The sequence below is a fragment of the Nannospalax galili genome, unplaced genomic scaffold (assembly GCF_000622305.1).
Source record: "Nannospalax galili isolate Female #2095 unplaced genomic scaffold, S.galili_v1.0 scaffold227, whole genome shotgun sequence".
Classification (NCBI taxonomy): domain Eukaryota; kingdom Metazoa; phylum Chordata; class Mammalia; order Rodentia; family Spalacidae; genus Nannospalax; species Nannospalax galili.
Genome location: NW_008360303.1, coordinates 9,319,981 through 9,347,429, shown reverse-complemented (window position 1 = coordinate 9,347,429; position 27,449 = coordinate 9,319,981). Strand labels below are relative to the sequence as shown.

The window sequence follows — 27,449 nt, the reverse complement described above, 5'->3', positions numbered from 1 at the left end:
GTAAAAGTGCTTTCTGCAGGGTGTCTGACTTAACTGCTTAGTATCAAGTGCTTAATACCACTGCCATTTATTGCCATGCAAGTCTAGACTCGTGACTCAGTTGAAACCTCTGTGGGCTCTTGGAAGAAGCTCCATTAAAGGGCGTCACTGTCTCTACAAGGGTTGTTTTGATTTTTCTGTCTAAATTAAGGCCACATGATTAGAAATCATTTAGAAACAGGAAGTATTAAAAGAAGTTTTCCTTTTTAAAATCTTTTTATTTGATAATATGTTGTTTCTGAAACTTGACCTGGTACTTTCACTAAAAACCCTAATTTAAGTATAAAATATTCCCTAAGATTATGTGTCCAAAATTCAAGTAAAATTAGGGCAAACATCAATCCAGGAGAAGCCTGATTTTGAAATGGTTTTTCTCCTCAGCCTCAAAATGCATGTAGACTGTACAACAAATGCAGAAGCATATGCTCTTTGGTCACTTGTGGAGTGAGACACACGTTCTCTCTCTATTGGCCAGACACTTTAATACCACCTTTTTAACTTTCTCTTCAGTCTAGCTACTGACAATTCTGCCTCCCTGAACTGAGCTGCTTTTCTCTAACCAACCAACCAACCAACCAACCAACCAACCAACCAACCAACCAAAAATCATATCAAATACCATTTGCTTCAAAAAAGGAAAAAGTTATCTTTTCCCATAATTAGCTAGAAAAATTATTTCTAATAGACTCATCATTTTATGAGTTTCTTTTATTGGTAATATTAATTCTTTGAGAATTTCATACAGTGCATTTTGATCACCCCCACTCCATTTTGTGAGTTTCTTAAGTTCCTAACTGGTAACAAAAGGTGAGGCCAGGTCTCATCCTTTCCCCCATTATCTTTAATCAGTTTCAATAATTTTTCCTTTTATTGATTTCATGGTAATGCTGATTTAAGGGAACAATGTTTTAGTGTTTAACTTTGTGACAATCAATTGAAACTAGATACCTGGTATTTTGAGTAGTTTAAATCTAAAAATGAAAACTATGACAAGAGAAATTGTACTTCACAGATTATGTATAATGACCAAAATAAAAATGGTAGGGTTCTGTACACTGCTACAAATATCATGTCCTGTCAGTGTTTTCAAACTGCTGAATCACAAGATGGAAAAAGAATCACAATTTAACTAGAATTACTAATACTTGCACTGACAAAACATAACATCCTTTCTAAATGCAGGAAAAACTTCCAAAGCACTTTAATTTTCTCCAATTCTTCTGTATAAAACCAAAAGCAAAATATTTAGGATAATGATAAAAATTTGAGATGAATTTGCCTACTTCCAATGCTATGATGATATGTAAAACTAAACATTTTATAAAGTATTTGTTTATTGTGTGTGTATGTATGAGTAAGTGTACATGTCACAATGCACATGTGGAGGTCAGAGAACAACTTGTAGGAGTCTGTCCTTTCTTTCCACCATGTGAAACCTGGGGATTGAACTCAGGTCATCAGGCTTGACATCAAGCACCTTTACCTGCTGGGCCATCTCACTGGCTCCTAAGGTATTATATATTAAATGTTTGTCATATTTTCTTGATCTTTATTCCTGACTTCCTTTGATATTGGCTTCAACAAGGAGGCATAACTTATCTGATTTTGAATTAAAGATTAGAAGAATATAGTCAGTTGGGACCAGAGGTGATCTTCCTAAACTGCTTTTAGGGTTGAGAATTTTTGTTCCAAATTAAAAATGCACCAGTGGAAAATATATAAGAACTACTTTGAAAACTCTGCAACTCAAAAGACTGTCCTGTTTTTATTTTTAAATATTAATCAGCACTTGGGATATTAAATTAAAGTAGAAGAATTATACCTTAAGGAAAACCCGTAAACAAGCCATATTCGAGGCAAAACACTACTTAAGCAAGTATTTAGAAATCAGTGTTCAGAATTTAGTCTTTCCCCTCTGCCATCATAAACAACTTCAAACTAAACTAATTAATATGATTTTTACATTAAATGGGTTGAAAAGGACAGCCCAAAAGTCATCAATTGGTGCCAAAAAAAATCTCTGGTGGGAAGAATAATTTTTGCTTCTGTACACAGCATAAAAAGATTGGAATTTAACAATTTTAGTATTTTTGTGGCATACTATCATGGAACAAGAAGAGTAACAGTATTTTTCCAAAATTATCTTCTTCTAACAGCTCCGATCTCCTATACAAAGAGAGAGAACACCTTTCTAGAATGTTATCAAGTAAGCTGACATCGCTATAAATTGTGCCTCCATTATTCTACAGGATTCTATTTGAAATTCATTTGACATAATCAACTCAATAATGTTCAAGGTTTATTCAGAAGCAATGATTTGAACACCTTAAATTCTTACAAGCTTCTATCTCACACCTAATATGTTGATTACATTTATAATACTTAAGTGTGAAATTTGTAAAACAATTCCAAGAAAAATGGAACTTACCACAAGAGTGTCCAAAGAATCAATCAGTGTTAGGGAAAATCTAAGAAATAAGTATAATTAAGACACAAAACATTAGAATTTGAAATATTTTATCACAGATGTATAAGCAAAATTATCTACATCCTATTGACTTGTAGTTTCTATTAAGTAGTATGTGCACTTATAGTGCAACGTGATCTATAAAACAATGAAACAATCTGAAAAGCTAACATCCTAGCCTATGTATTTTTGAAGGTATGTAGAAACTTCATTAGCTCTTTTAAAAGTAAATGAAAATATTAAAGCTCAATGCCAAAGGTCCAAACCCAAGCAACACAAATAAATATTTTAAATATTTATTTTTATCTTTTGTGTATGAGTGTTTTGCCTGCATGTATATATGTGTGCCATGTGCATGCAGTGCCCACAGAGGTCAGAAGAGGATGCTGGATCCCCTGGAACTGGAGTTATGAATGGTTGTTAGCCACCATGTAGGTGCTGGGAACCAAATCCAGGTCCTCTGCAAGAGTAACCAGTGCTCTTAACTGCAGAGCCATCTCTCCAGTCCCACACAAATTGATCAAAATATATTACATATATACATGCACATATATATGTAGTTATAATGTGCTAATAACTTCATATGTATTTTTTAAATTACACTGAAGTTGTCGGGTGTGGTGGCACACACCTTTAGTCCCAGTACTTGGGAGGCAGAGGCAGGAGGATCTCTGTGAGTTCAAGGCCAGCCTGGTCTACGAAGTGAGTTCCAGGCCAGCTGGGGCTACAAGGAGACCCTGTCTCAAAAAGACCAAAAAGGAAAGAAAAAAAATTACAACAAAGTTTTATATATATAAAATTATATCCAGCTTAATAAGTTAACTTTTCTCAGATCTAAGAGATAAATTACTTTTTCAAAACAAAAAAACAATAGGAAAGAATAAAGGATCTCAATGTAATACTTAAGATAGTCTTCTCTTTCTTTTTTTAAGGCAATCATTAAAATTTGGTCAACTAAGGCCATAGAGATTGTTCAGTAAGTAAAGGTACTTGCCACCAAGTCTTGCAACTTAAGTTCAAGTCCCAGAACTCAACATGGCAGAAGGAGAGAACCAACTCTTGCAAGTTGTCCTCTGACCTCCATACACATGCTATGGTACACGTGCACACGTGTACATACATAGTAAATAAATAAATGGGAAAATAATGTTTTTAAAAGCTGGCTAACTCCCAGAAACATGACTGCAAATTTTCTCTATCAAGTCTGACTTTGTAAGTTTGAAAGGCCATGACAGACCTTATAATACTCACTTTCCCAAGGCATCATCTACATCACCCCGGCTTGGTTCTTGGCCCCTGACACGACCTCTACAGGTTAAAGGCATGAGTTCATCAGCTGGGTAAGCATGTTCCTGCAAAGAAAACTCTGGTAAGTCACTAAAGAAAGTGAGAGAAATATGTATCATTTAGAGAGTACGATCTTTCACAGTTTAGAAAAAAATAAATATCAGAGCCAAGCATGGTGGTACACACCTTTAATTCCAGCACTTGGGAGGCAGAGGTAGGCAGATCTCTGAGTTCAAGGCCAGCCTAGTCTACATAGTGAGTTCCAGGCCAGCTGGGACTACAAAGAGACCCTATCTCAAAAATAATAAATAAATAAATAAATAGTCAAAAGGTAGACTATATAATTTATAGAAAATTTAAAAATTTAATTTGAAATGTTATATATACCAAATAATATAAAAATTTCTTTCAAAAACTGACACTCTAACTTCCCCTCTTCTAATCTTATTACTCCCAGAGATGACTGCTATTTAAACCAGCATTTAGCCTTCCAGATTTGTTCATATATATTTTAATACATTCAAATACATGTACACGTATAATTTTAAAACATTTTTTTGACTCTCACTATATACAGGTGTACACAAGCCCAGACTGGCCTGGAACCCACAAGTCTCGTGCCTTAGCCTTCTGAGCACTGGAGTTACAAGCAACTGTTCTGCCCAGTTAGGAGCTAGGACTTGAACAAAACTCAGGTCAAATTAATGATCTTAATGAATAGAGTCCTTTCTCCTAGTAATGGATAATGATGAGGATAGTCCAGGTTCTCAGATTCCTGTGTGTGAACACAGGGCCTCAGGCATATTAGATATTAGGTAAGTACTCTACCACTGACCTACATCCAGAAATTTTATTTACAAATAGGTGCTTATACCATCTGTACACACTGATCTAGAGTTTATTTTACTTAGTACACAGGTGTATCAGAATATTTTAGAAATACTCTATTCTAACAAAAACAAAATAATATCGTATTTATTGAATACATAATTTCTAATATCTGTTCTATACATGAAAATGATTATTTCAACAACCTCTGAAGGAGATTCAATTGTCTTTATTTCACAGAGAAGAAAACTAGAGCCCAGGAAAATCAAGTAAGCCTAGGTCATGCAGCTAATAAAGGATGAATCCAGAATTCAGAGCTGCCTGGTAACCTGACTGCAGAGCCCATACTCTTAAAGGGGACCTGCTCCTCATAGGCTACACAGTATGGATAAGCTTATTTATTCCTGTACTTGTGAATATTAAAAAACAAATCATCATCTACTTACACATATGCCTTTCATACATATGCTATTATTTCTATAGTCTATTAAAAACAGTCCTCAGGCAATAATGACCTTCGCATAGTTACTACCAAACAAGGAATCAATTCACAATCTATTATACTCTAACATTTGAAATGATGGATGTTCTGTATTTTGCCAATTACCTGGGGGGGGGGGGTGCCTCAACTTCCAGCATTAATAATAATATACATCTTTTATATCAGCCATTACTATTACTTTAAAAAACGTCTGCTTATGCCTTTTGCCTACTTTCTTAATGGTTACTTTTATGACCCAAAGAGATGTAACAAACATTATTTGTTATATATAGTAAATAATTTTAGCCTTTCTTTGCTTAGCTTTTAATTTTTGTTTACTTTAAATATGTAGTGACATATGTTCATTTCTTCATTTACAGTTTCTGGATTTTAGGTATCCTGCACAAAGCTACTCTGAGCTTTTAAAAAACACTACTCTCAACTTTTTTTTCCTATTTTTCTTTACATTTAAGTGTTTTCTCTTTTGCAATTTATCTGTTTCTAATGTGAAATAGGGACATAATTTTATTTGTTCCCCCATGATAGCCAATTTTCTAAATTCTATTTTTAAAAGAATTGATCCTTTCCCAATTGCATAAAACATTGGCTTTCTTAGTTCAAAACAGTCTAAACATTTTTTTCTGTAGTCTCTATACTGTACAGACCTATGTGCCTATTCTACTCTAAAATTATCCTAATTATTCAAACTTTATAATATGGTTTCTTACATTTATGTTTTGGGACGGTTTTAAAATTTCTCCCAAATGTTACTGCAATTCTAATTGAAGAACCCAATTTAGGAAGAACTGGTAACTTTAATACTCATTTTCCCAATTAGGAATATAGTATACCACTGTATCAATTCAAATCCTCTTTCATAAATTCAGTCTCTTTTATAGGTCCCAAATCCTTCTTCATAGTCATTAATAGATGCATTAAAGTTTGGAATACTGGGATTTATTTAAAGAATGGCTATGAGAGTTCACTTCCAGTCTATATGGTGACAAAGCACAGAAAATATATTTTTCCACACATACTATGAACACAATGAAATACTAAATATTGTTACATAATTAACATGCTCATTATGATCAGAGATCAAACACACTGCTTCTTGCAAAGTTCACTAGGGATTGATAGGAGTGTTCGTGCCCAAGTTCTTCAAGTCACACTCAGAGAGCAAGTGTGTGGTTGTGTTGCCTTGCTTGTCACCAGTGATAATTATCCTACACTGACAGCTTACAAAATGAATAACCAAAGAAGAAAATTAGCGGGGACAGGAGAAAAAGGAAAAATAAAGGCACATATGTCCTAAGTGAAATTTGAAGTGTTTATAAAAGTTAAGAAACGGCTGCCCCTCAGGATGTTTTTGCCATCACTGAGAGACTCTAGGCATGGAGACATCAGAGCGCCAAGCTATTGATGGAAATTAAGAAAGTGGTTGTGACACAGAGCTAAAGATATCATAGAGGACGTGATTCTGCAAAGGAAATTTCAGATACATTTCATGACACTGAAGGAGCAGAGCATAAGATGTTTGGTGTTTATCCAAACTTAGAAAGATGCATTAAGAAAAAAAAAAAAAAAAAAAGGAAAATGGCAGTTCACCAAATACTGGGATTAAAAAAAAAAAAAGAATGATAGCTCACTGACTGCTCTTGCAGAGGACTGGGGTTCAATTCCCACACCCACATGGCAGCTAACAACTGCAACTCCAGTTCCAGGGGATCCGACATCCCCTTCTGACCTCCTTGGGCACTGCATGACACAGGTGCACTTACACACATGCAGGCAATATTCATGTAAAAAAAAAAAAGGATTAAGAAAATTTTCATGAATCCATAAAATGATGTTTGTTGCTGGGTATGGTGGCACACACCTTTAGGAGGTACCCAGGAGGCAGAGGCAGGCAGATCTCTGTGAGATCAAGGCCAGCCTAGTCTACACAGAGAGTTCCAGGCCAGCTGGGGCTATAGAAAGACCCTATCTCAAAGACAGCCCCCAACAAAAGTGATACTTGTTCCAGGACCTCAGTAAGCTTTACTTTTTAGCACTTTTAATATTTTTAAATTAAGCATACTAAATACTAGTTTTGCTATTTTTTTCATTTTCTCTTTAACCATGAGTTTTGGGGGTTTTTTTTTAATGTGTATAAACGTATCACTTGCATGTGTGTAAGTGCACGGGTGTCACGCAATACCTGCGGAGGTCAGAGAGGGAGTCACATCACCTGGAACTGGAATTACAGATGGTCATTAACCACCATGTGGGTGCTGGGAATTGAACCTGGGTCCTCTGCAAGAGTAGTTAGCGAGTCAGTGTTCTCAATCACTGAGCCATCTCTCCAGCCCCCCATGAGAGTTTTGACAGAGACTGCATTTATTGTTCCTGGACTCTAGTTTTCTTCTGCTTACATACTATGACTTTGAAGTCTAGATAACTGACCTGAGTGAGAGGCAGTAGGAGACCTGGACACAAATTTGGGAATATTTTTGTTGAACTGTAAGAATTAAGAAATAGCCAGGCATGGTGGCACACACCTTTAATCCAAGCATTAAGGAGGCAGAGGTGGGTGGATCTCTGTGAGATAGAGGCCAGCCTGGTCTATATAGAAAGTTCCAGGTCAGCCAGAGCTACACAGTGAGGTCCTGTCTCAAAAAACCCAAAAGCGGGGGTGGGGGTAGGGGGAGAATTATGAAACAGAGGCTGGAGAGATGGCTCGGCAGTTAAGAGCCCAGCAGCTGCTCTTGCAGAGGACCCACGTTTGGTTCCTAGCACCCACAAGGCAGTTTCTGTAACTCTAGTTCCAAGGGATCTGATGCCCTCTTCTGGCTTCCACAGGCATTATAGGCACATGGTGTGTTTACATACATACAGGCAAAACACTTGTAAAGTAAAAAGTAAAAATAATTTTTTGGCCAGGCGTGGTGGTGCATGCCTGTAATCCCTGAACTTGAGAGGCAGAGGCAGGTAGATCTCTGTGAGTTCAAGGCCAGCCTGGTCTACATAGTGAGTTCCAGGACAGCTGGGGCTACAGGGAGACCCCGTCTCAAAAAAGACCAAAAAAAAAATTTTTTTTTAAGAGAAATAGAGACAATTGAATGATAAAAACAAGTCACATACAATGTACGAAAGATGATTAGTGTTGGAAACTTCCAGACCAATATGCAGTGAGAGCAGAAAGACTGAAAAACCATGTCTTCACGTTTCTGAAGGAAAGAAAGCCTGTCTGTCTAAAGCACTACAGGTTGTCCAATTGTTCTTCAAGAGTGAGCAAGGAAAGAGACAACCTAAGACCAGATGAATAATATATGACACTCTGAAAAACAGGTAACAAACTACCTGAGGAAATTGGACAACCAAGATGGGGGGGGGGGGGAGAGAAAGAAAAAAAACTCAGGAGAGAACAGAAAAACGATGTAGATGAACTCCCCTTGAGTGAAATTTTGGCACTAACTACTCTGGGAATTGGTCCCAGAACAGAATGCAAATGTTATAAACCTCCAAAAAAATCTTTGTCAAAATTCTCAGTTTTAGTCAGATGTGATGGCATATGCCTTTAATCACAGCAGGAAGGACGCAAAAGCAAAGAGATTTCTGTGAGATCAAGGCCAGCCTGGTCTACATGGAGAGTTTCAGGCCAGCCAGGGCTACATAGTGAGTGAGACCCCATCTCAAAACTCAGAACATTTAATAACTATCACTCAGGAAGGAAACTCAGGTGATAAAAAGGTCTTGCAGAAATTAGGTAGAGCATGTGCCTAGCTTAGCAAAGGAGAAAAAGTAAGTTAAAACACAACCTAGCATCATTTTTACATACTTGAGTGAATGGTTGTAGTCGTCAATGCTGTTTGTATTTTTCAACTACTTTAAAAGTTTTAGGGTTTTCCTCTAACCCCAAAACTTTTAGAAAAACTCAATGCTCCATTGTCCATCTTCTGAGATGATTCTAGGCAACAAATGTTTTTACAAAATTAGAATCTACATACAGTCACCAAATTTTGAATTTCATGCTATACCTTTTAATTTTAATAATACACATTTCCAGCATAAACTCATAATTACTCTTTTATATGTCAATCTCAATAGAAATGATTTTCTAGAATTCATATAATTTTATTGCTTTATTGTTTCTTATTTAATAATGTAAGTAACGGACTGGAGAGATGGCTCAGCGGTTAAGAACACTGGCTTTTCTTGCAGAAGACCTGGGTTCGAATCCCAGCACCCACATGGCAGCTAACTGTCCATTTCCAGTTCCAGGGGACCTGACAGACTCTTCTGTCCTCCGCGGGCATTGCATGACATGAGTGTACTTACCTACATGCAGGCAATACACACATACACATAAAAATAATAAATATTTTTTTTAATGTTTAAAAAAATAATGTAAGTAACAAAAGTAAAGAAAAGTAAAAATGTTCAAAGTTGCTGATGTATTTTGAAAGTTACTCTGTAAAAGGCCCAAGTGTTAATTAGGTTGTAAAAAAATTCCTTTCTATTTTAAACTACTTAGAAACTTCATACTACTATTTTTAGAGTTTTGTAAAACAGACATACAAACGCTTTCATTTTAAATTAAATATGAATCCAAGCTCCAAGTTAAATATGGAAATTCAAACCCTGAACCTATCTAGATAATAAAGCTATTCAAGCAAATACATAGCAGAATCAACAAAGTAGCTGTGAGCTAAGGTGTACAAATACTTGATGTTCTTTGTTTCAAGATTAAGGATAAAAATAAAACCACAGTGTTTCATCGGGTTAACCACAAAGCAAACTACAGAGAGTTTGCATAAGGCCAGAGCGATGCATACGTGGCAAATAAACAGCTGCAGAGGACTTCAAACATCCTTGCTATCTAAAGTACAGTAATATCTCTTCTTCACAATGTGTTGCCAGAAGAGGGGGGGAACAATCATGCTGACACAACCCAGAGTCATGAAAACATTTAATAACTATCACTCAGAACATTTAATAACTATCACTCAGAAAGGAAACTCAGGTGATAAAAAGGTCTTGCAGAAATTAGGTAGAGCATGTGCCTAGCTTAGCAAAGGAGAAAAAGTAAGTTAAAACACAACCTAGCAGATTCTGCACACCAGACTTGAATTTTACTCAGGCTCTGAGGTGACAAACTCTTGTATAAAATTGTTACATAAAAATACCATCAAAATGAACCTTTTAGTTACACTTAATCTATAACTAAGTAAAGGGAAAAGATTTTATTTTACTAAAAATAACAATTAAAATAATTATAGTATTGAAAATGCACTTACTTTTAAAATTAATAATCCAAAAATGCCATAGACATTTTAATGTTTTATTCAACTATCTTACTGTTAAGTACTTTCCTCCTAGAGGCAAGTAGGGTATACCTTCATAAAATGAAATCTAAATGACAGTAAATCATCTATCATACACCGACAACAAATGCTAGCTGCTAACTGAACTTCACTTCCCATTCTGAATTTTCCTACTCTCTATTATCCATTATTTATATTCATTTATCCAACTATTTTTACATGTTAAAAAATCCACTTATACAAATTATTATTAGACTGATAGCTTACACTGAACATTTATTACTCTTTTAAGAACCTTACCTTATGAATTGTTTCTCAGCACTGATGGTAGCCAAAAAATGAGATGTCTCACATGACTAAATTAATCACTATCACAAAAAGTGTCCGGGTATTTTAAGTTTGTACCCAAAGTTTGATGGGAACAAAAGTATTTAAGCTTTTCAATACATCTTAGTCAATTTGGTTTTGGTCAACCAATAAAACTAATAAAGTAGTGTTATATGAAATAACAAGTGATATTATGCCAAATAGTCTTACTTTTAATAATTTTTAAATAAAAATATTTTAACAACAGATGCCAAAAATTATCTCATGAAATTCAATACTCTTTCATAAAAACTCTCAGCACACCAAGAATACAAAGCAATTAAACCTGACAAGTAAGGAAAGGCCTACCTCTGCCTCAACAGTCCTAGCCACTGTCTAAGGCAAGAAGAAGTAAAATTAGAAAGGAAGAAGTCAGCTCTCTTTGTTTAGAGGTAACATGCCTGACAATACCAAAAACCCTAAGGAGTCTACAAAAAAGAAGACTAGAAACAGCAATGAGTTTAGCTAGGACACAGGACAAAAGGTCACAGGAAATTTTACTTCCTGTAACAATTAACAAAGTATATACAAAGAGCTATATATATTGAAAACTACAAACATTGCCAAGACATTAAACAGAGTCTAAATAAATGGACAGTAACACAATTTTCATGGATTAAAGACTTAATATTAAGAAACTAATTCTCTACAAAAACCAGGTGTGAGGGCACACACCTGTAACCCCAGACCTTGGGAGGGAGAGAAAAGAGAATCAGAAGTTCAAAAACATCTTTGGCCACAAAGTAAGTTCAAGACCCTGTTTCAAAAACAACAAAAAAAATTATCTCCAAACTGATCTATAGATTTAATATAACCCCAAACACAAGCTGGTGGCTTTTAAAAATAGAAATCAACAACAGGACTTTAAAATGTATATGGAAATGCAAAGAATCTGAAACAGCAAAAACAATTTTGAAAAAGACAGGCAAAGCTGACAGATTTACATTGTTGAGCTAAGAAGTCATCACAAGATTACAATAATCAGAACACTGTGATGTTTGTGTAAGGGTACTTATGAGCAACAAAACAAAATACAAAGCCTAGAAAGAGACCCGTCTGTCTGTCTATCTGAGGTTAAGCTATTTGTTTTTACACAAATGTCAAAGTGAGTAGGAACAGGATATTCATTTCAACAAATGGTGCTGTAGTAACTATATTCAGTTCATATAGGAGAAAAATATAAGTCAACCTTTATCTCATAATATACAAAATTTAATTCAGAATGAGTCATAAAGCTAAGTAAACAAACTAGAATTATAAAGACATCTACAAGAAGAAATGGAAAGCTTTGTGATCTTGAACTAGTTAAGCACTTTTTAGGTAAAATATAAAAGCATGAATTGGGCTGGAGGGATGGCTCAGCAGTTAAGAGTTCTAGTTGCTCTTGCAGATGACTTGGGTTCAATTCCCAGCACCCACATGGCGGCTAAGAACTGTCTGCCTAATGGGTGAGTTTCAAGGCGATGAGGACGCTATCTCAAAGGAGGTGGATAGTATTTCTGAGGATGACACCCAAGGTGTACATAAGGATTTCATATAGGTGATTGCATTAAATATAAATGGTATAATTACCAAAGCCTCAGAACTGTGAAAATAAGCACCTTTCAGATATAAAGGTATACGCAGAGAAAAAGGAGGGGAAAAGATATTTCATTCTAATACTAATTAACACAAAGATCATGCTTAAAAAATGTAGGGTTGGGACGAGAGAGAGGACTCAGCAGTTATTAGCACAGACTGGTCTTACAGAGGACCTAGTTTGGTTGCAGGCACCCACATGGCGGCTAAGAACTGTCTGTAACTCCAGTTCCAGGGGAATCCAATGCCTTCTGACATCGATGGGCACTGCATGACATGGGTACACTTGCACACATGCAGGCAATACACTCAAAATAAAAACAAATATTTTTTAAAAAGCATGAATCACAAAAAAGATAAATTGGATTTGTTCATTTTTTAAAGCATTTCTGCTTCAAATATCGTTATAAAAATTGAAATTCAAAGTACAGACTGAGAGAAAATATCTACAAAACATGTGATAAAGCCCCTATATCTAGACTATATAATTTCACAACTCAGCAATAATAGGACCAATGACTTGATTTTTTAAAAGAATTTCAACAGATGCTTCATCCAAAAAGATACATAAATAGCAAATAAGCACACATAAGATTTCCAGCAGCATTAGTCACCAGGAGAAATGAAATTAAAGCCACAGTGAAACCAGCACTACACACCTACTAGAAACGCTAAAATTAAAAGGACTGGGTAGTAACTGAAGCCCATGCACGGCTAGGAAGGAGCGACAGTGCTACAACCATGTTAGGAAAGCCTGGCAGTTTACTCTAAGGTGAAACTCATGCTTACCATATGACCTACTGACTATACATCCCCCCCAGCAAATACTTCTTAAATATTGTTATATACTATTCTTTTTGATAAATAAATGATTAAAAAAAAACAATCAATCAGTGATGGAGAAGATGATGTACTAGAGAAAGATGTACAACACTGTGAATACTCAATGCCACAGAACAGTATTCCAAAAAAATGACTACAATAAAACATTTTAAATTATTTTGCTAAATATATATATTTATTTATTAATATATATTGTATATTTTGCTAAATAAATTTTAAAAGGGGAAGAAAAGCATTATTAAGGAAATGTACATAACTTTGGAAATCACATTTAAAAACAGCTCTTCTTGCATTAAATAATAAAGACTAATCAGCTGGGTGTGATGGTACACAGCTGCAGTCGTAGCACTTCAAAGGATAACGCAGGAGGATCACAGGTTGGAGGCCAGCCTAGGCTACACAGGGAGTTTAAGACCATTCTGGCCATGTAGAGAGGCTCTATTTCAAAACAAACAAAAAGATTAATTTATATTTCTTTCAGAAAATCAATCTTAAAGTGATTACAATATTAAGAGGATTCTACTAGTTAAAGGAAATTGTGCTTTTCAACTCTAAGACTATTTGTAATATTCAGGGCTCTACAAAAATATACTTTTTGCTAGTAACAGTATGACTGCTCATAGTAGTCAGGAAAAACACTGGGAGAGAAAAATATCATAGAGCTCAGATCCCCTAAAGTCCTGCATTTGGATGGCCCCAAATATATACTACTTTGTCATCTACTTAAGTTTGCAAACTCAATTCAGCACAGCTATCCAAAAACCTGTGAGTAGGAGCCCTAGAGTGAGGATGGTCTAGGGCTAAATAAGATTACACAAAAACTACCAAAATTAACATCAAATTTCATGTGATTTGGGGAAAAGAGAAAGCCATCTGTGCAACTAATTCACTGAGAATAAACCAGTCTGAAGGGGGCTAGAGATTTGTCAAACAACCATTATAATGTTAATAGCTATGCAATACATGCTAAAAATCAGAAAAGCTCTCAGTATACCCCAAGGGTTGTGAGTTGTGGTAATCTACCTAGAGCTGGCAAGACATTTTTCCTAAGAAACCGAATGCAGAGCACATTTCATTAACAGATAGAAAAATAAGCTTCAGGGCACATGCCAGAACAGGGAAGGATGGGTGAGCTTTAAGGAGTCACTGTTCAATCTGGGAACACATTTAAAGTGAAAATCTAAATGAATTTTTGGAGGGAAATTTCCTTCTTTCTTTTTGCTTGTTTTGTTTGACCCAGGGTCTTGCTATGTAGTCTTGCCTGGCCCAAAGCTTGCCATATAGACTAAGCTAGCCTGGAACTTGGGGTGATCCTCCTCCCTCTGTCTTACGAGTGCTGAGATTATAAATGTTTGACACTATACCTGGCTTAGCGGGGAAATTTTTGTCTCAGGTAAAGACTATATAATAATGATGAGTCCTAATTATCAGCAACAGTTAATAGTTGTAGAAGTAGTTAACTCAGTCCTATCTGCCACATACGAGCTCTACCTAGCAATCTGTAAAATGGAGACAATGCTTTGCCTATACAACACTGGGAGGCAGGCAAAGGACAGTCTCCATTTTATACAGATGAGGAAACAAGCTCCAGGAGATGAGGTAACCTTCCCTGTATAACCCAGCTGGTAGGTACAGGAGATCCTCTTCCAAGTCCACAGTTCTTGCTCCTAATTACTTTATATCGCCTATCTTTAGAAAATGTCCCCACCCCCCAAATCAGGAAGGTTAAAGGAACTGCTCCAGCTATAGGCTAAACTGGACAGCAACATTACAAACACCCAGTGAGAAACAGGGACAGTTCTTAACATTTATTAAAAGTTTACTATGTACCAGGCACTTATATTTTAGCATAGACAACTGATTTAATAAAATTTATAGATCCTGAAATTATCCATAAGCTTGTATTTTAGAGGTAGTTTATTATATTTTTTTCTTTCAGTTTAAAAGGCAAAGAAATATCAAAGTAATGAAGTAAAAAATATTTCATTTTCACAAGAAATCAATTTAGTTCTTTCAAAAAATATTTAATAACCATTTATGTCCTAAGCACAGGACATATAAAAGTTGACTTTATTAAAAATTGGAAAAAGGGGTGGAGAGATGGCTCAGTCATTAAGAGCACTGACTGCTCTTGCAGAGGACCCCGGTTCAATTTCCAGTACCCATATGGTGGCCAACAACCACCCATAATTCCAGCTCCAGGGGATCCAACACCCTCTTCTGACCTCCATGGGCACTGTACAACATGGGTATACTGACACATGTAGGTCACGCAAACACATAAATAAAAATAATAAAAATAAAATATTTTTTAAAACATTGAAAATAGGGGCTGGAGAGACAGTTGGTTACGAGCACTGGCTGCTCTTGCAGAGGACTTGGGTTCAGTTCCCAGCACCCACAGGGCAGTTAAGAGCTGTCCATAACTACTGTTCCAGGGGATCCTGTGCCCTCTTCTGGCCGCTGTAGGCACTGCACAAATGAGGTGCATCAGCATAGACCTAGGCAAAATATTCACAGATGTAAAATGAAAATTAAAAAATTCTTAATTGAAATTAAAAAAAGGGTCTCTATTTGCAACAATCTTACAGTCTACAATACCACTTTGCAACTATCCCCATCTCACATTGTTAAGACTTTGCTCAAAAGAGTTAACTTATCAGTTCAGGGTCTAAGAAATAAACAGCCAAGGCAGGATTTGAAATCAAAGTCATCTAGCCCTAAAACCTAGATACTTCAGATCCCTCACTTAAATCTTGTATGTACTTGGTTGTAGCAGTTATCTAGTTAGGTCACATTAGGAACTGGGCCAGAAAATCCTGTGAGGGCTGCCCTCAGTACCCGCTCTACCACAAACTCCACTAAGTATATTCTACACCAGGGAGAAATGTATTGATAAAACTTTCTACTATTTACCTAAAAGGGGTAAAATATTAAAGATACCATGCTTTACAAAGAGAGGCTCCTAGGGACTAGAGATGGCTCAGTCAATGCTCTGCAAACATGAAGACGTGAGTACAGATCACAAGAACTCATGTAAAAAGCCAGGCATGATAGTGCACACCTCCAGCACTAGGGAGGCAGAGACAGGAGGACCCTGGGCTTGCTTGCCAGATTGTCTATAGACACATCAGTGAGCTCCAGGTTCAGTGAGATACCCTGTCTCAAAAACTAAGGTGAACAGTGACTGTGCAAGATACCCAACACCAGCCTCTATCCTTCACACACACACACACACACACACACACACACACACACACACAAAATAAATTTAAAATAAAGGCTCCTATTTATAGCAAGACGTAGTAAATTCATCTAGCTGTTTACTACTTTACTCAACTTTGGAACCACCTGTATGCACAGGCAACAATTTGGGAATCTTTCAGGGATCCACATCACTATCTCTATACCATTAGCCTGGCCTTGGTTAAGTTAGGCTTCCCCAAACAGAATTAATCAGGGAAACATGATTTTGAAAGAAATACTAAAAGAATAGCTAAGGTCACCTTGAGTAGTAAGTTTAAAGCTGTGTTTTCAATATGTTTATGTCTAAAACTTCACCACTATCATATTCTAAAAACACTGAATGCCTTTACCAAATAATAATGAAAGGTTGCAAGGGCTATCGGACACAAAACGTGTTTAAAAACAAAAAAATGCATAAAGTTAGGTGTTTATAAATAAGACTAATGATACTGATATATGAAGACATACTTGCCCTAAATAAATGAAAATAGATGCACAGAATTAGCAGAAAAAAATTTAAAGCAGAATTAAACTGAGTTCTCTGTCAAACTTTTGTTAACTGTATTTTATGGGCTGTAATCACACAAAAAAAAATCTACTGGTATATTTTATAATGTAAACCCAGTTAGAAGAAATTCTTAGCAGAATTTGATTAAATGCTTTACAAAAATCACACACATTTACAAGCAAAACTTTCTTTTGAACTGTTAAAACTTGCTGTTTCATCTACTATTTTCTGCAACACATCTCTATAACTTTGCACTTCAAATAGTGGCAACTGCTATTTTATCTTAAGGCAGCTCTAGGGCATTTAAAAACAATCTGATCAGGAGGCAAAACGCAAAGTACATTCAACTCAGAGTCTACAAGAATTTAATTTGGACAGAGGCTATGTGATAATTTATCTCTTATAAGCAATGGTTTGTTCATAGTTTATAAAATAAAATTACAGTGTTTCTTAAGAGAATTCCCTTAAAGCCAATGATAGCATCCTTTTCAGTTCTATCTATTACAGTATTCAATGAGTGGCCACTGGTGCCTAAGTAAACTGCTTAATACAAAGTTTCATAATCTAATTTCAATTTACTCTTACCTGTTCTATAAACTGATTGCCTAAGAATCATGGCTAGGAATACTCTATTAGCTTATGTTTGACCTGCTTTTCAAAAGCTTTCTTTAAACATATATGCTAGTAATTCATGTTCCCTGTTAACTGTGCAGCCAGCTCCTCTAAGCAGTACATACAAATGCACTCCGTACTTACCATATAGTTGCCGTAAGCATGATCAAACATTTCCAGGACCTGATTCCTAAGTGTGAAAAACAGAAATGAAGACAAGTTATGAGTGTTCTATTTTTTGTGCTTCAAAAACAAGTCTTCTTCATAAAAGCCTACCAAAAAAAAAAAAATTTAGCTAGATGCTATACAACAGAGCGAGCAGCCAAGCTTTCACCACCTCACCACAAGGAGCTGGACCAAACATTTACTAGTCCTAGTAACTTGCATAAACTCCTATTTGTTTCCTAAGAAAACTACTGAATGATACATGCTATGATAGCAGAGAAAGAACAAGAACCCTGAAAAGCAGCATACAGCTCTCAGCAGAATGATTTAACCCATCTGTCCTGAAGTGAAATACTGCTGGACAGCTCCCAAAGACATGTATTGGGTTGAGCCATCTATTGCTCATCCTATATATTTTACTAAAGAGGGGGAGGGCAGGCAGGTATGCATACTAATATGAAATAACATTTTCTCAAGCCTCTGCCTTTCCCATTAAACTGAATAAAACACTAAGGCCTGGTTTAAGTACATATTTTGTTCGACTCATTTTAAAAAGATATTTTATGATGCACTGTGTTCTCTTAAAAAAAAAATCAAAAAACAGAATTCACTTTAAAAACAAAAATTTTAAAGTTCAAAAGGAGACAACCTAGTGTTCAGGAGGCTGAGGCTAGAAGATCATAGCCTGGGCAGAGGGAGAAAGGAGAAAATGACAGGACGCAGAGGAGGGAGAGGAGAGAGACTGTGTGTTTGGGCTAACCTGTTTCTCTAAACCTCCACCACAGCTGTTTAAAATGAAGATTTCTGGGGTTGGAGAGATGGCTCAGCAGTTAAGACACTGGCTACTCTTGCAGAGACCTAGGTTCAATTCCCAGCACCCACATGATGGCTAACAATCATCTGTAACTCCAGTTCCAGGGCAATTTGATGCCCTCTTCTGACCTCTGTGGGCACTGCACAACACGAGTGCACTTACACACATGTAGGCAATACACTCATACACATAAAACAAAAAATTTAAAAAGTTGAAGATTTCTGATGCCCAAGATTCATTAAGCCAAACACTCTCATGACCCAGGCCCTGAGTGCTCAGAAAAACTACAAAAGTTAACATTAGAGACAGACAGGACCAAATCTAATAATTAGCAAAGAAAAACAGCTAGACAATCTTTAACAAACTCTTCTCTTCCCAGAGATCCAATTACTAAAATCAAGAATTGCAAAAGTGTTAAATAAATTACTGGTTATATTTATTTTGTTTCCTATTATGCCACAGTTATCATTTTTGGAATTTAAACAATGAATGATGAAATGCCAATAATAATACAGCTAGCAGATACAGAAGACTTCACTTCCAGAACCTGGCTATATTGACCAGCAAAATCAAATACACTTAAAAATGGGACTAAGTCCTGACAACTTTTTATAACACCTAACTATTAAAAACAAGTTCTTGAGCCAGAAGATGGTTCAGTGAGTAAAAGTGCTTACCTCTGAGCCTGACTTGCTCAGTCATTCTGCACTTATATTTGTAAGAAAGCAGCTAACTCGTACAGTCTCTGGGACCTACATGGTATTAGGAGAGAACTGACTTCAGCAAGTCTCACTCTGACCTCCACACAAAAATGACATCATGTAGCCATGTACTCATGCATACATATACACACATATGAATGTAATAGTGAAAAAAAGGGAATCCAGATCTTACTACCACTACTTCAAAGCATTGATTTTATTTAAGTTTATACACACACGCGCGCGCACACACACACACACAGATGACAGAACAAGGGAATCTCAGAAAATTGTGTATCTTAAAGAATCTCTCCAGACATTCATCGTCCTGCAGATGATAAAGATCTCTCAAAATAGCCTAAGAAAAACCACTCCACCAAACATACTAGGAGGTTTAAAAGTCCCTTTACGCACTAATATCAAAATGGAATGTAGAAAGCTTCCTTCCCTGAAACAGAATACAAGATTAATATCTAAAAGGGAAACTTCCTGTAACTGGTAATGCTAGTGCCTCCAAGTGCATCTCAGAGTTGAGATGCTAACTCAACTCTGAGAAACTGAATCTTCAGAAGTATAGGTAAATCGTGACTGCATGCAAGGAGGATACACAATTTCCCAATCCTTGCATTTATGCAACACATGATCAGCAAAGTTTTCAATATATACTTTAAAGTAGAAATATTTTTTAATATTTTATTATTTTTATGTGTATGTGTGTATTGCCCGCATGTAGGTAAATGCACCCCTGTCATGCCATGCCCTTGGAAAACAAAAGAGACTGTCGGATCCCCTGAAACTGGAGTTACGGAAGGTTGTTAGCTGCCATGTGGGTGCTGGGATTTGAACCTGGGTCTTCTGCAAGAACAATCAGTGTTCTAACCGCTGAGCCATCTCTCCAGCCCCCAGAGTAGAAATATTTAATACCCTGATGCTTTCTTACAAATATAAGTGCAGAATGACATATTGACTGTATAAAACAAAAAAGTTTCTATAGGTTTTACATCTAAACAGTTTTAAAAAATATATCGGAAGTCGGATCCTCAGTTTAAAATACTTTGTTTTGTTTTTCATTTTATATAAGGATGCTTGCTGCTAGATAGTGTCCTCTAGACATGACAGGGAACCCACACCCATGAAATCTAAAACATATGGCTGACTAAACAAGATTTGCATAACAACACTAGTTGACATGCTAATGTGGATTGGTGAAATTTCACACACACACCTAGAAGAAGAGCTATAGACAATCAATGGCAGCTGAAAGAGGGACAATCAGTTTTCTCTAGGGACAAGTCACTCCCTGATGTCATATGGTCAGTCCTAAACACATGTACATATTAGCAACACTAAACAGACTCAGTAGGTTGTACGTGCGTCCGTGCGTGTGTGTGTGTGTGTGTGTGTGTGTGTGTGTGAAACAATAACAATTAAAGAGGTCACAAATTGGAGGGGGGGAGGGTAGAAATGATGTAAATACAGTACTCATGTATGAAATTATCAAAAAAATTATACATTTAAATTATAAAAGAAAATTTCTGTAAGTCAGTTTTTACTAAAGTCACGCCTCTCAATATCTATAACTGGTGTTCTACTTACTGCTAACTAAAAACAATAACAAAATCTGCTACCTTAAAAACAAAAACAACATTATTCCACAGACGGTAAAAACTACATATGATCAGGTATATAACTAAAAGCAATTGAGCAACTAACTGCTCAGTTGGTAACAATTACCGTGTGTGTGTGCACATGTTTATGCACAGGCTAAAGATTGGTGACAGGTATTCTCCTCAATCCCTCTGCATCTTATTTTTTGAGACAGAGTATCTCACGGAGTCTGGATATCACCATGTCAGCTAGACTGGCTGGCCAATGAGTTCCATGGATCCACCTGTCTCTGTTTCACCAGCTCCCATGCCCAGCTTCTACTGAGTGCTGGGGATCCCAACTCAGGTCCTCATATTTGCATGGCAGGCACTTACCAACCGAGCCATCTCTCTGGCCCACAACTCCAGTTTGTATTATCTGTTTGGTTGGGGGATATAAAAATGGCAGTATATTTTCTGCTTTTTACCCTAAATTATTATTTGAACTTTAAAAAATTATACAGGTAAACCTAATGAATCATAATTCAGTTCTGTGAAAAGTTTCAGTGGGAAAAGCAGTCACGGAGCTGTCAGTTTGTGGTTACAGCTCTAGACTTCTACTCCACCAATACTCTAGTGTGGGATGAGCTAAATTAATAAGCCCAAATAATCACAGTTTCACTTCTGCAAATGAACTCAGTCAAGATTTGAGCAGAAATCTCAAGTCAATTTGAACTTTTCCAGTTAAAATTAGTTCTGGTCAAAAATTATAACTGGTTTTCACATAAAAATTTTCAGTAAGAGAAAAAGTCAGGTAAAATACTTGCAGTCCATAAGAGACTTAATACTTCTTTTCCACATCTTAAGGAAGTACAGGACAGTACAGAGTATGAGCTATGATATCAGACAGATCTGGGTAAATCTGGCTCCACCTATTATTACCAGCTCTGAGGCTCTGAACAAGTTAACCTTGAATCTCAATTTCTTCATTTGCAAAATGGAGATACCATCCACCTCATGACAAAATAAGGATGACAAGTAACATCATAGTGGAATAGTCATTAAAATGCTCACCACGTTTCACATTAAATTCATAAAGAAAAATGTAAGATGTTAGAAGAGTTCACCAGCAATTTTGTTTTTTGGGGTTTTTTTTTTTGGTTTGTTTTTTTAAATAAGAGAATTTTTTTAATTTTAATTATTTTTATTTTATGTGTATGCGTGTATTGCCTGCACGTAGATAAGTGCACCCATGTCGTGCAATGCCTGCGGAATTCAGAAGATGCTGTCGGATCCCCTGGACTGGAGTTACAGACAGTTGTTAACTGCCATGTGGGTGCTGGGATTCAAATGCGGGGTCTTCTGCAAGAACAATCAGTGTTCTTAACCGTTGAACCATATCTCCAGCCCCGAGCAATTTTGTTTTGATAGCTGACAGTTTCTTGTTTTTCATTAACCCTTATTGATTTTTTTATTCCAAAATTAATATAAGATTCTTGCTACGATTTAAATAAAGAGGCATATATTAGAATCTGATGGCTTTACTCCCTTTCATGTTAACACTATGAGATAACTAAATTACCTTTCTACTTTTTTCCTGAGTCTAGGCATTTTTTTTCTTTAAAAAAATGGAAAACTGTTTATATATTATTTTACAACGGTGCTTTTAAAAATGTTTTTTGAGCAGGGTGTGGTGGTGCACGCCTTTAATCCCAGCACTCGGGAAGCAGATGCAAGCGGATCTCTGTGAGTTCGAGGCCAGCCTGGTCTCCATTAGTGAATCCAGGCCAGCTGAGGCTACAGGGAAACCTTGTCTCAAAAGGACTAAAAAAAAAAAAGAAAGAAAAAAGATGTTTTTTGGTCTTGGGAACAGATCCTGGATAGTCTTCTAGACTAATGTACGAACATGACCCTCTAATACAGATGTACTATATTCAATTATTTCCCTCCAAAGAACAGCTATGTTCTTTCAAAATAAACCCTGTTATATACCTATTTCTAATAGTGCTTTTATTTCTGTAGGGTAGATCCCTAGGGACTCAAATGATGAATCAAAGAACGTGCACAACTTAAATTTTAGGAGACGGTGTAGGTTAAACCAATTTGCATTTCCAAGCTGCCTCTCCCCGGCCCCTCCCCGCCCCCAAACCAACCTTAACAGGGCTGCATCCTGGGGGCTCTATGCTTACCAAACAGCCAGGCAAAAACCCACCTAGCTCATTCTTTTAATCGACATCTCTCACAGTTACAAGGTTAACTTTTCGTGTTAACTGACTTTTTGCATTTCCTCTCTGACTTTAACTGTTCATGCTTTTGCCTATTTTCCTCTTGATTCTCTGCTTCTTTTCTTATTTACCGGTATCACTTCCCATACCTCAGAATTACTGACTGAATTAAATACTACAAACAAAACAGGTTTGCAACACTTTCTAGGCTCATGAAACTCATCTAAGTAGGGACACTTGATGAGGGCCATCAAACGGTCTGCTCCACTCTGAAACGCTGTGCAAGAAAACACTGCAAGGAAATGGTAAAATTTGAAAAGTTTAAGTTCTTATGAACGCCCGCTTTCCTTTAACAGGTGGAAACACCATTCCTTAACTAACATGAGATCAGCAACATTTTCCCAGCTGGGAGCTCCCTTGGAGAGAACGCGGCCGGGTGGCATCCCAGGACACTGTTCCACCGCCCTCCGCCAGCCCCCTCGGGCGCACCAGCGCTGACACATACAGCTGGCCCCGCGGAGCAGTACCAATCCCGGGGAGACGCTTGACGGCCCGCGAGGTCACGCCGCGCGAGCCGCCCCCACCCTCCGGGACCCGGGCCACCGCACCGAGGTCTTCGGGCGGCAGCGGCGACCGAGAGAGGCCACTGCACGCCGGGGACGCGATGACAGGCACCTCGGCGCCGCCAGCCTCTCCCGGAGCCCACCCGGCTGCCACGCACCCTTACCCGAGCTTCTGCTTCTCCTCCCTGCTCATGGGCGCGGCTACCGCCCGGCACACCGACGTGGCCGACACCAGGCAGAGCGCAGCGGTCGCGGCCACGAAGCTCCATGGCGCTCGCTGGGGGACCCGGCACCCAAAGCCCCGGCCGCCGGCTTCGCTCATGGCCCCGCGGTTCCGCGCACGCGCAGCTGCTACACCCGCTCGGTGGGCCACATTGCCGACCGCCGGCGGCGAGGAGGCTGCGAGCCGTGTCGAGGGCGGGCTGTGGAATGAGGCGGACGGCCACCGGCGCCGAAATGTTTGCCGAAGCAACCGAGTCGGTCCCCAGCGCCAGCGCTGCCACCGCCCTCCGCCCTCCGCGGCCCGGAGCGCCTCCCCCAACTTTCCGGTGTCGTAGTCTAGGAAACCGCCTCCCCAACGCTGCTTCCGGGTAGGGCCGAGGTGGGTGAGCCCCAGGGCCAATGGGAACAGCCTCCGAGAGGGGCTGGCCGCAGCTACAGGACAGGGCATTGGCCAGGAGAAAGGGGACGTGGACAAAAGGCGGGACTGGGCAGAGAGTAGTCCCTTCGACCCACCTCCGACCCCCGGAGTTGCCACCTGGGGACTACCAGTCCCAGCGTGCACCGCTTCCTCCAGCCTTCAACCCCACGCGCAGGCTCCTAGCTAAATTTCGGCCCAGAGTGGCGCGCTGCGTTCTGGGACTTGTAGTCCTCTGAGGGCCATGCAGGTTTCCAGCTTTCTACACCGCCTGCAGCCAGCCCTCGTTGGTGGGCTGCCGAGTTCGATGAACTGGTTAACTATTCACCCCTCTCTTTTGCAGATGTTTTCGCGAGGGCTGGCGGATGAGACTTGCTGTCTCTGGGTCGGTACTGTATGCCTTGGGGAACAGTGTTAGAATAACCCTCTGCCCTCGGGGAAATGATAGAATACAAACAACAAAATGAGTGGAGCCTTTGACAGAATTATACTGAGGGTTTTACTTTCATTAACTCGTACATTTTTCTCTTCTAATATGTAAGTCTCACCGCCTTCGTTTTTGCGCATGAAGAAACCGAGGATTAGGGAAGTTAGCAAACCACCACGCTACTGGATTACATACCAGCCAGCCTCTGATTCAGAAGCCTCGGCAGCTAACCCCTGAGCAGGACCACAGAAATGAAGAGGACACTTGGGGCATAATTGACGATAGTTATCTTAAGAGCTCATGGAAGGAGAGAGTGTGCGATGCAAAAGTAAAAACATGTTTTAAAAGTTTAGTGAAGATTAGACCTTGCAATGAGTTGCGGTGGCCGAGTCCCAGGTTAACCATGTAAAACGGCAAGTGGGTTTCTCTTGCAGACATCGTTGCTTTCTTTTATGATAATTCAGCAGATGGATGCAGAACTGAGCTTGAATGTGACCTCTGTGGCCACAGTAAATTTCCTACTTGTACACCTAGCAGTATTCAGCTATCTGGAAACTTCTTGACTTCAGTGCCATACCATTGAGGCCTTTCTTCTCTGACCCTTCAGGCTTCATCAGTAACATTTCTTCCTTCATTTCCCCGTCTCCACTCATTCTTAAAATACAGATGCTTCCTTAAGATTTCCTTTTTTAAAAACATTTATCTGTTTGTATTCTTAATCACTCTTTAGTGGTTTCTTACTTAGATTCAACTATCCAATCTATATGGTTGATTTCTAGATTATTATCAATCCTGATCATTATACCTACATTCCCACTCAGTTTTCCTTATGTCTGGTCCAAGGGAAACTCAAATATAAAATTATTTAAGTTACTATGTCAGAACTATGTTCAAATCATTCTCCTCTTTCATAGTTGGTATCCAACTAGTTTCCAAATTACACAGATTCTGTCTCTGCTGTCTTTGAGATCTTTACCTTTCTGTTTCCAGTTCTGCTCAGCTCTAGTTTTCATTACCTCTTTGCTGACCCATTGCAATAGGCTAAGTGGCTATTCTGCCATCCTACTGTCTTCTACCCTGCCACTGAGTAGGTATCAAAGGCATCTGTAAACCCTCTGAATACTTTTCATCTGCCTCCTTGCCCTCAAGTCCCATGCAACAACCACATAAATTCTCACCCGGGTCCTTTCTAAGTCTCTTCTATCTCCTCCACTACCCTGCCATCTTTGTCCAACACCCACAACCCATTAAGGCTTGGTTTAGATTCTATCCCCACAAAACCCCCCTAAAACTTTCCAGCAAGCACAATTCACCCTCTCTCCTATTCTTCCTCTGTGACTTTATTAGTGTATTTTCATAGTCTGTCATACCCATTAGATTGTAATCATTTGAAGGGTATTAACTAGCTTATTTCTAAATAACCACTTTAAAATTTCTAGCACTGTGTCTCTCCTACTACAGATGTTTAATAAATATTGAATATATTTGACTCCTTTAGTTTCCTCATCTATAAATTGGAAATAATATAGCCCTTTTATGTACTTACATGGACGTTGTAAAAACACATGAAGTCATTTCTGACTTCATTTTATCCCTTTAACAAACCTGCAATCTTGCATTGCTTCCAAACCAGATTCTCCTTGGCAGCCTTGATGAAGTTAACTAAATAAATACCTGTGAGTTGGTCTTGACTCTCACATAGAGAATACCACATGCTAAGGGTCCACAGCAATCATACAGTACTTGAAAACTAAGAACAAAGACAATAAAAAAGTACTCAATAACTTTCAGATATATTTTTCAAGTCAGTTATTTGGAGTGGATTATTGACAATGACCCAGTTTTTGTTTTTTAACCTTCGTGGTGTTCTCATCCTAAGACTTACAAGCCTTTGGGCTATTTAAAAGAAGTTAGTGATTAAGAAACAACATACTAAAGAGAAAGTACTGGCTCTCAGTGCTTAGCATTCTCTGAATTTTTGTTTGTCTTAAAGCTAACACTGCATTTTAGAAGGGTATAATGAAAATCCAGAGCATGCCCTTTGCTGACACACTGAATAACAAACATCTTTTCCTCCTTTGCTGTGATTCAATTTCTAGCCAATAGTTGAGTCCATTTTTCACTAACCTCTGCAAAATCATAAATAGAATCTCTGGAGTGGTCTAAAAACTATTGGAACTTACCATACGTAAGGTCAGGCCCATATTCATAACAGAAAAATACACTCACAAAGTACATTTCAAAGGAGAACCCATTTTAACCCCTTAGTGGAAGAAATTATTAACTAATTGGCAGTTTATGGACTCCTGGAAAAATTTACATTCATTATTTTTAAAATCTGTATATTAGTGTTTTTTTTTAAAAAAAGGATATGGGAGTTAATTGAGAGAGGTTGGTACTGTACAGGAGAAGATGCTGGTAGAAAGCACACAAGAAAAATAAGGACTTTTAAAGAACATAGAACAGTTTTTAGATGAGTAGAGCCCATTAAAAGTAATAAGAAGAGACATTTATCAAGTGGTGCCCTTTAACAGGCTAATCATTCGTTTGCACAGCCTTGTATCTTATGTAAATACGTATGTTCACTTTCCTGCCAGGATATGTCAGAAGTTAGAAGGAACAGTGGGTAGAACCATATGGACTCAAAACATAAGGGAAAAGCTTTACTTTAATACTATGGCTCAGGAAGAGTCCCAGGAGGCCTAGACCAGCTGTGTGAGTCTGGCCACAGAACAGCAGTTGCCCCCAAATGATTTCTTCAATTCTACAG

General features: G+C 38.0%; 1 protein-coding gene across 2 annotated transcripts in view; it reads right to left on the bottom strand.

The window, feature by feature from the left end:
• The window catches only part of Edem3 (ER degradation enhancing alpha-mannosidase like protein 3), an 84,961-nt gene extending 60,789 nt beyond the window's left edge, over positions 1-24,172 (bottom strand). For both annotated transcript variants that reach the window (XM_017795897.2, XM_008824283.3), the window contains exons 1-4: positions 23,780-24,172; positions 17,706-17,751; positions 3,758-3,858; positions 2,468-2,507 (exon numbers count right to left, since the gene is read on the bottom strand). In XM_017795897.2, the coding sequence (XP_017651386.1) occupies positions 2,468-2,507; positions 3,758-3,858; positions 17,706-17,751; positions 23,780-23,937 (345 nt within the window). In that variant the 5' untranslated portion in view covers positions 23,938-24,172. The remainder of the gene's footprint in view (positions 1-2,467; positions 2,508-3,757; positions 3,859-17,705; positions 17,752-23,779) is intronic.
• Between the last annotated feature and the right edge of the window lie 3,277 nt (positions 24,173-27,449).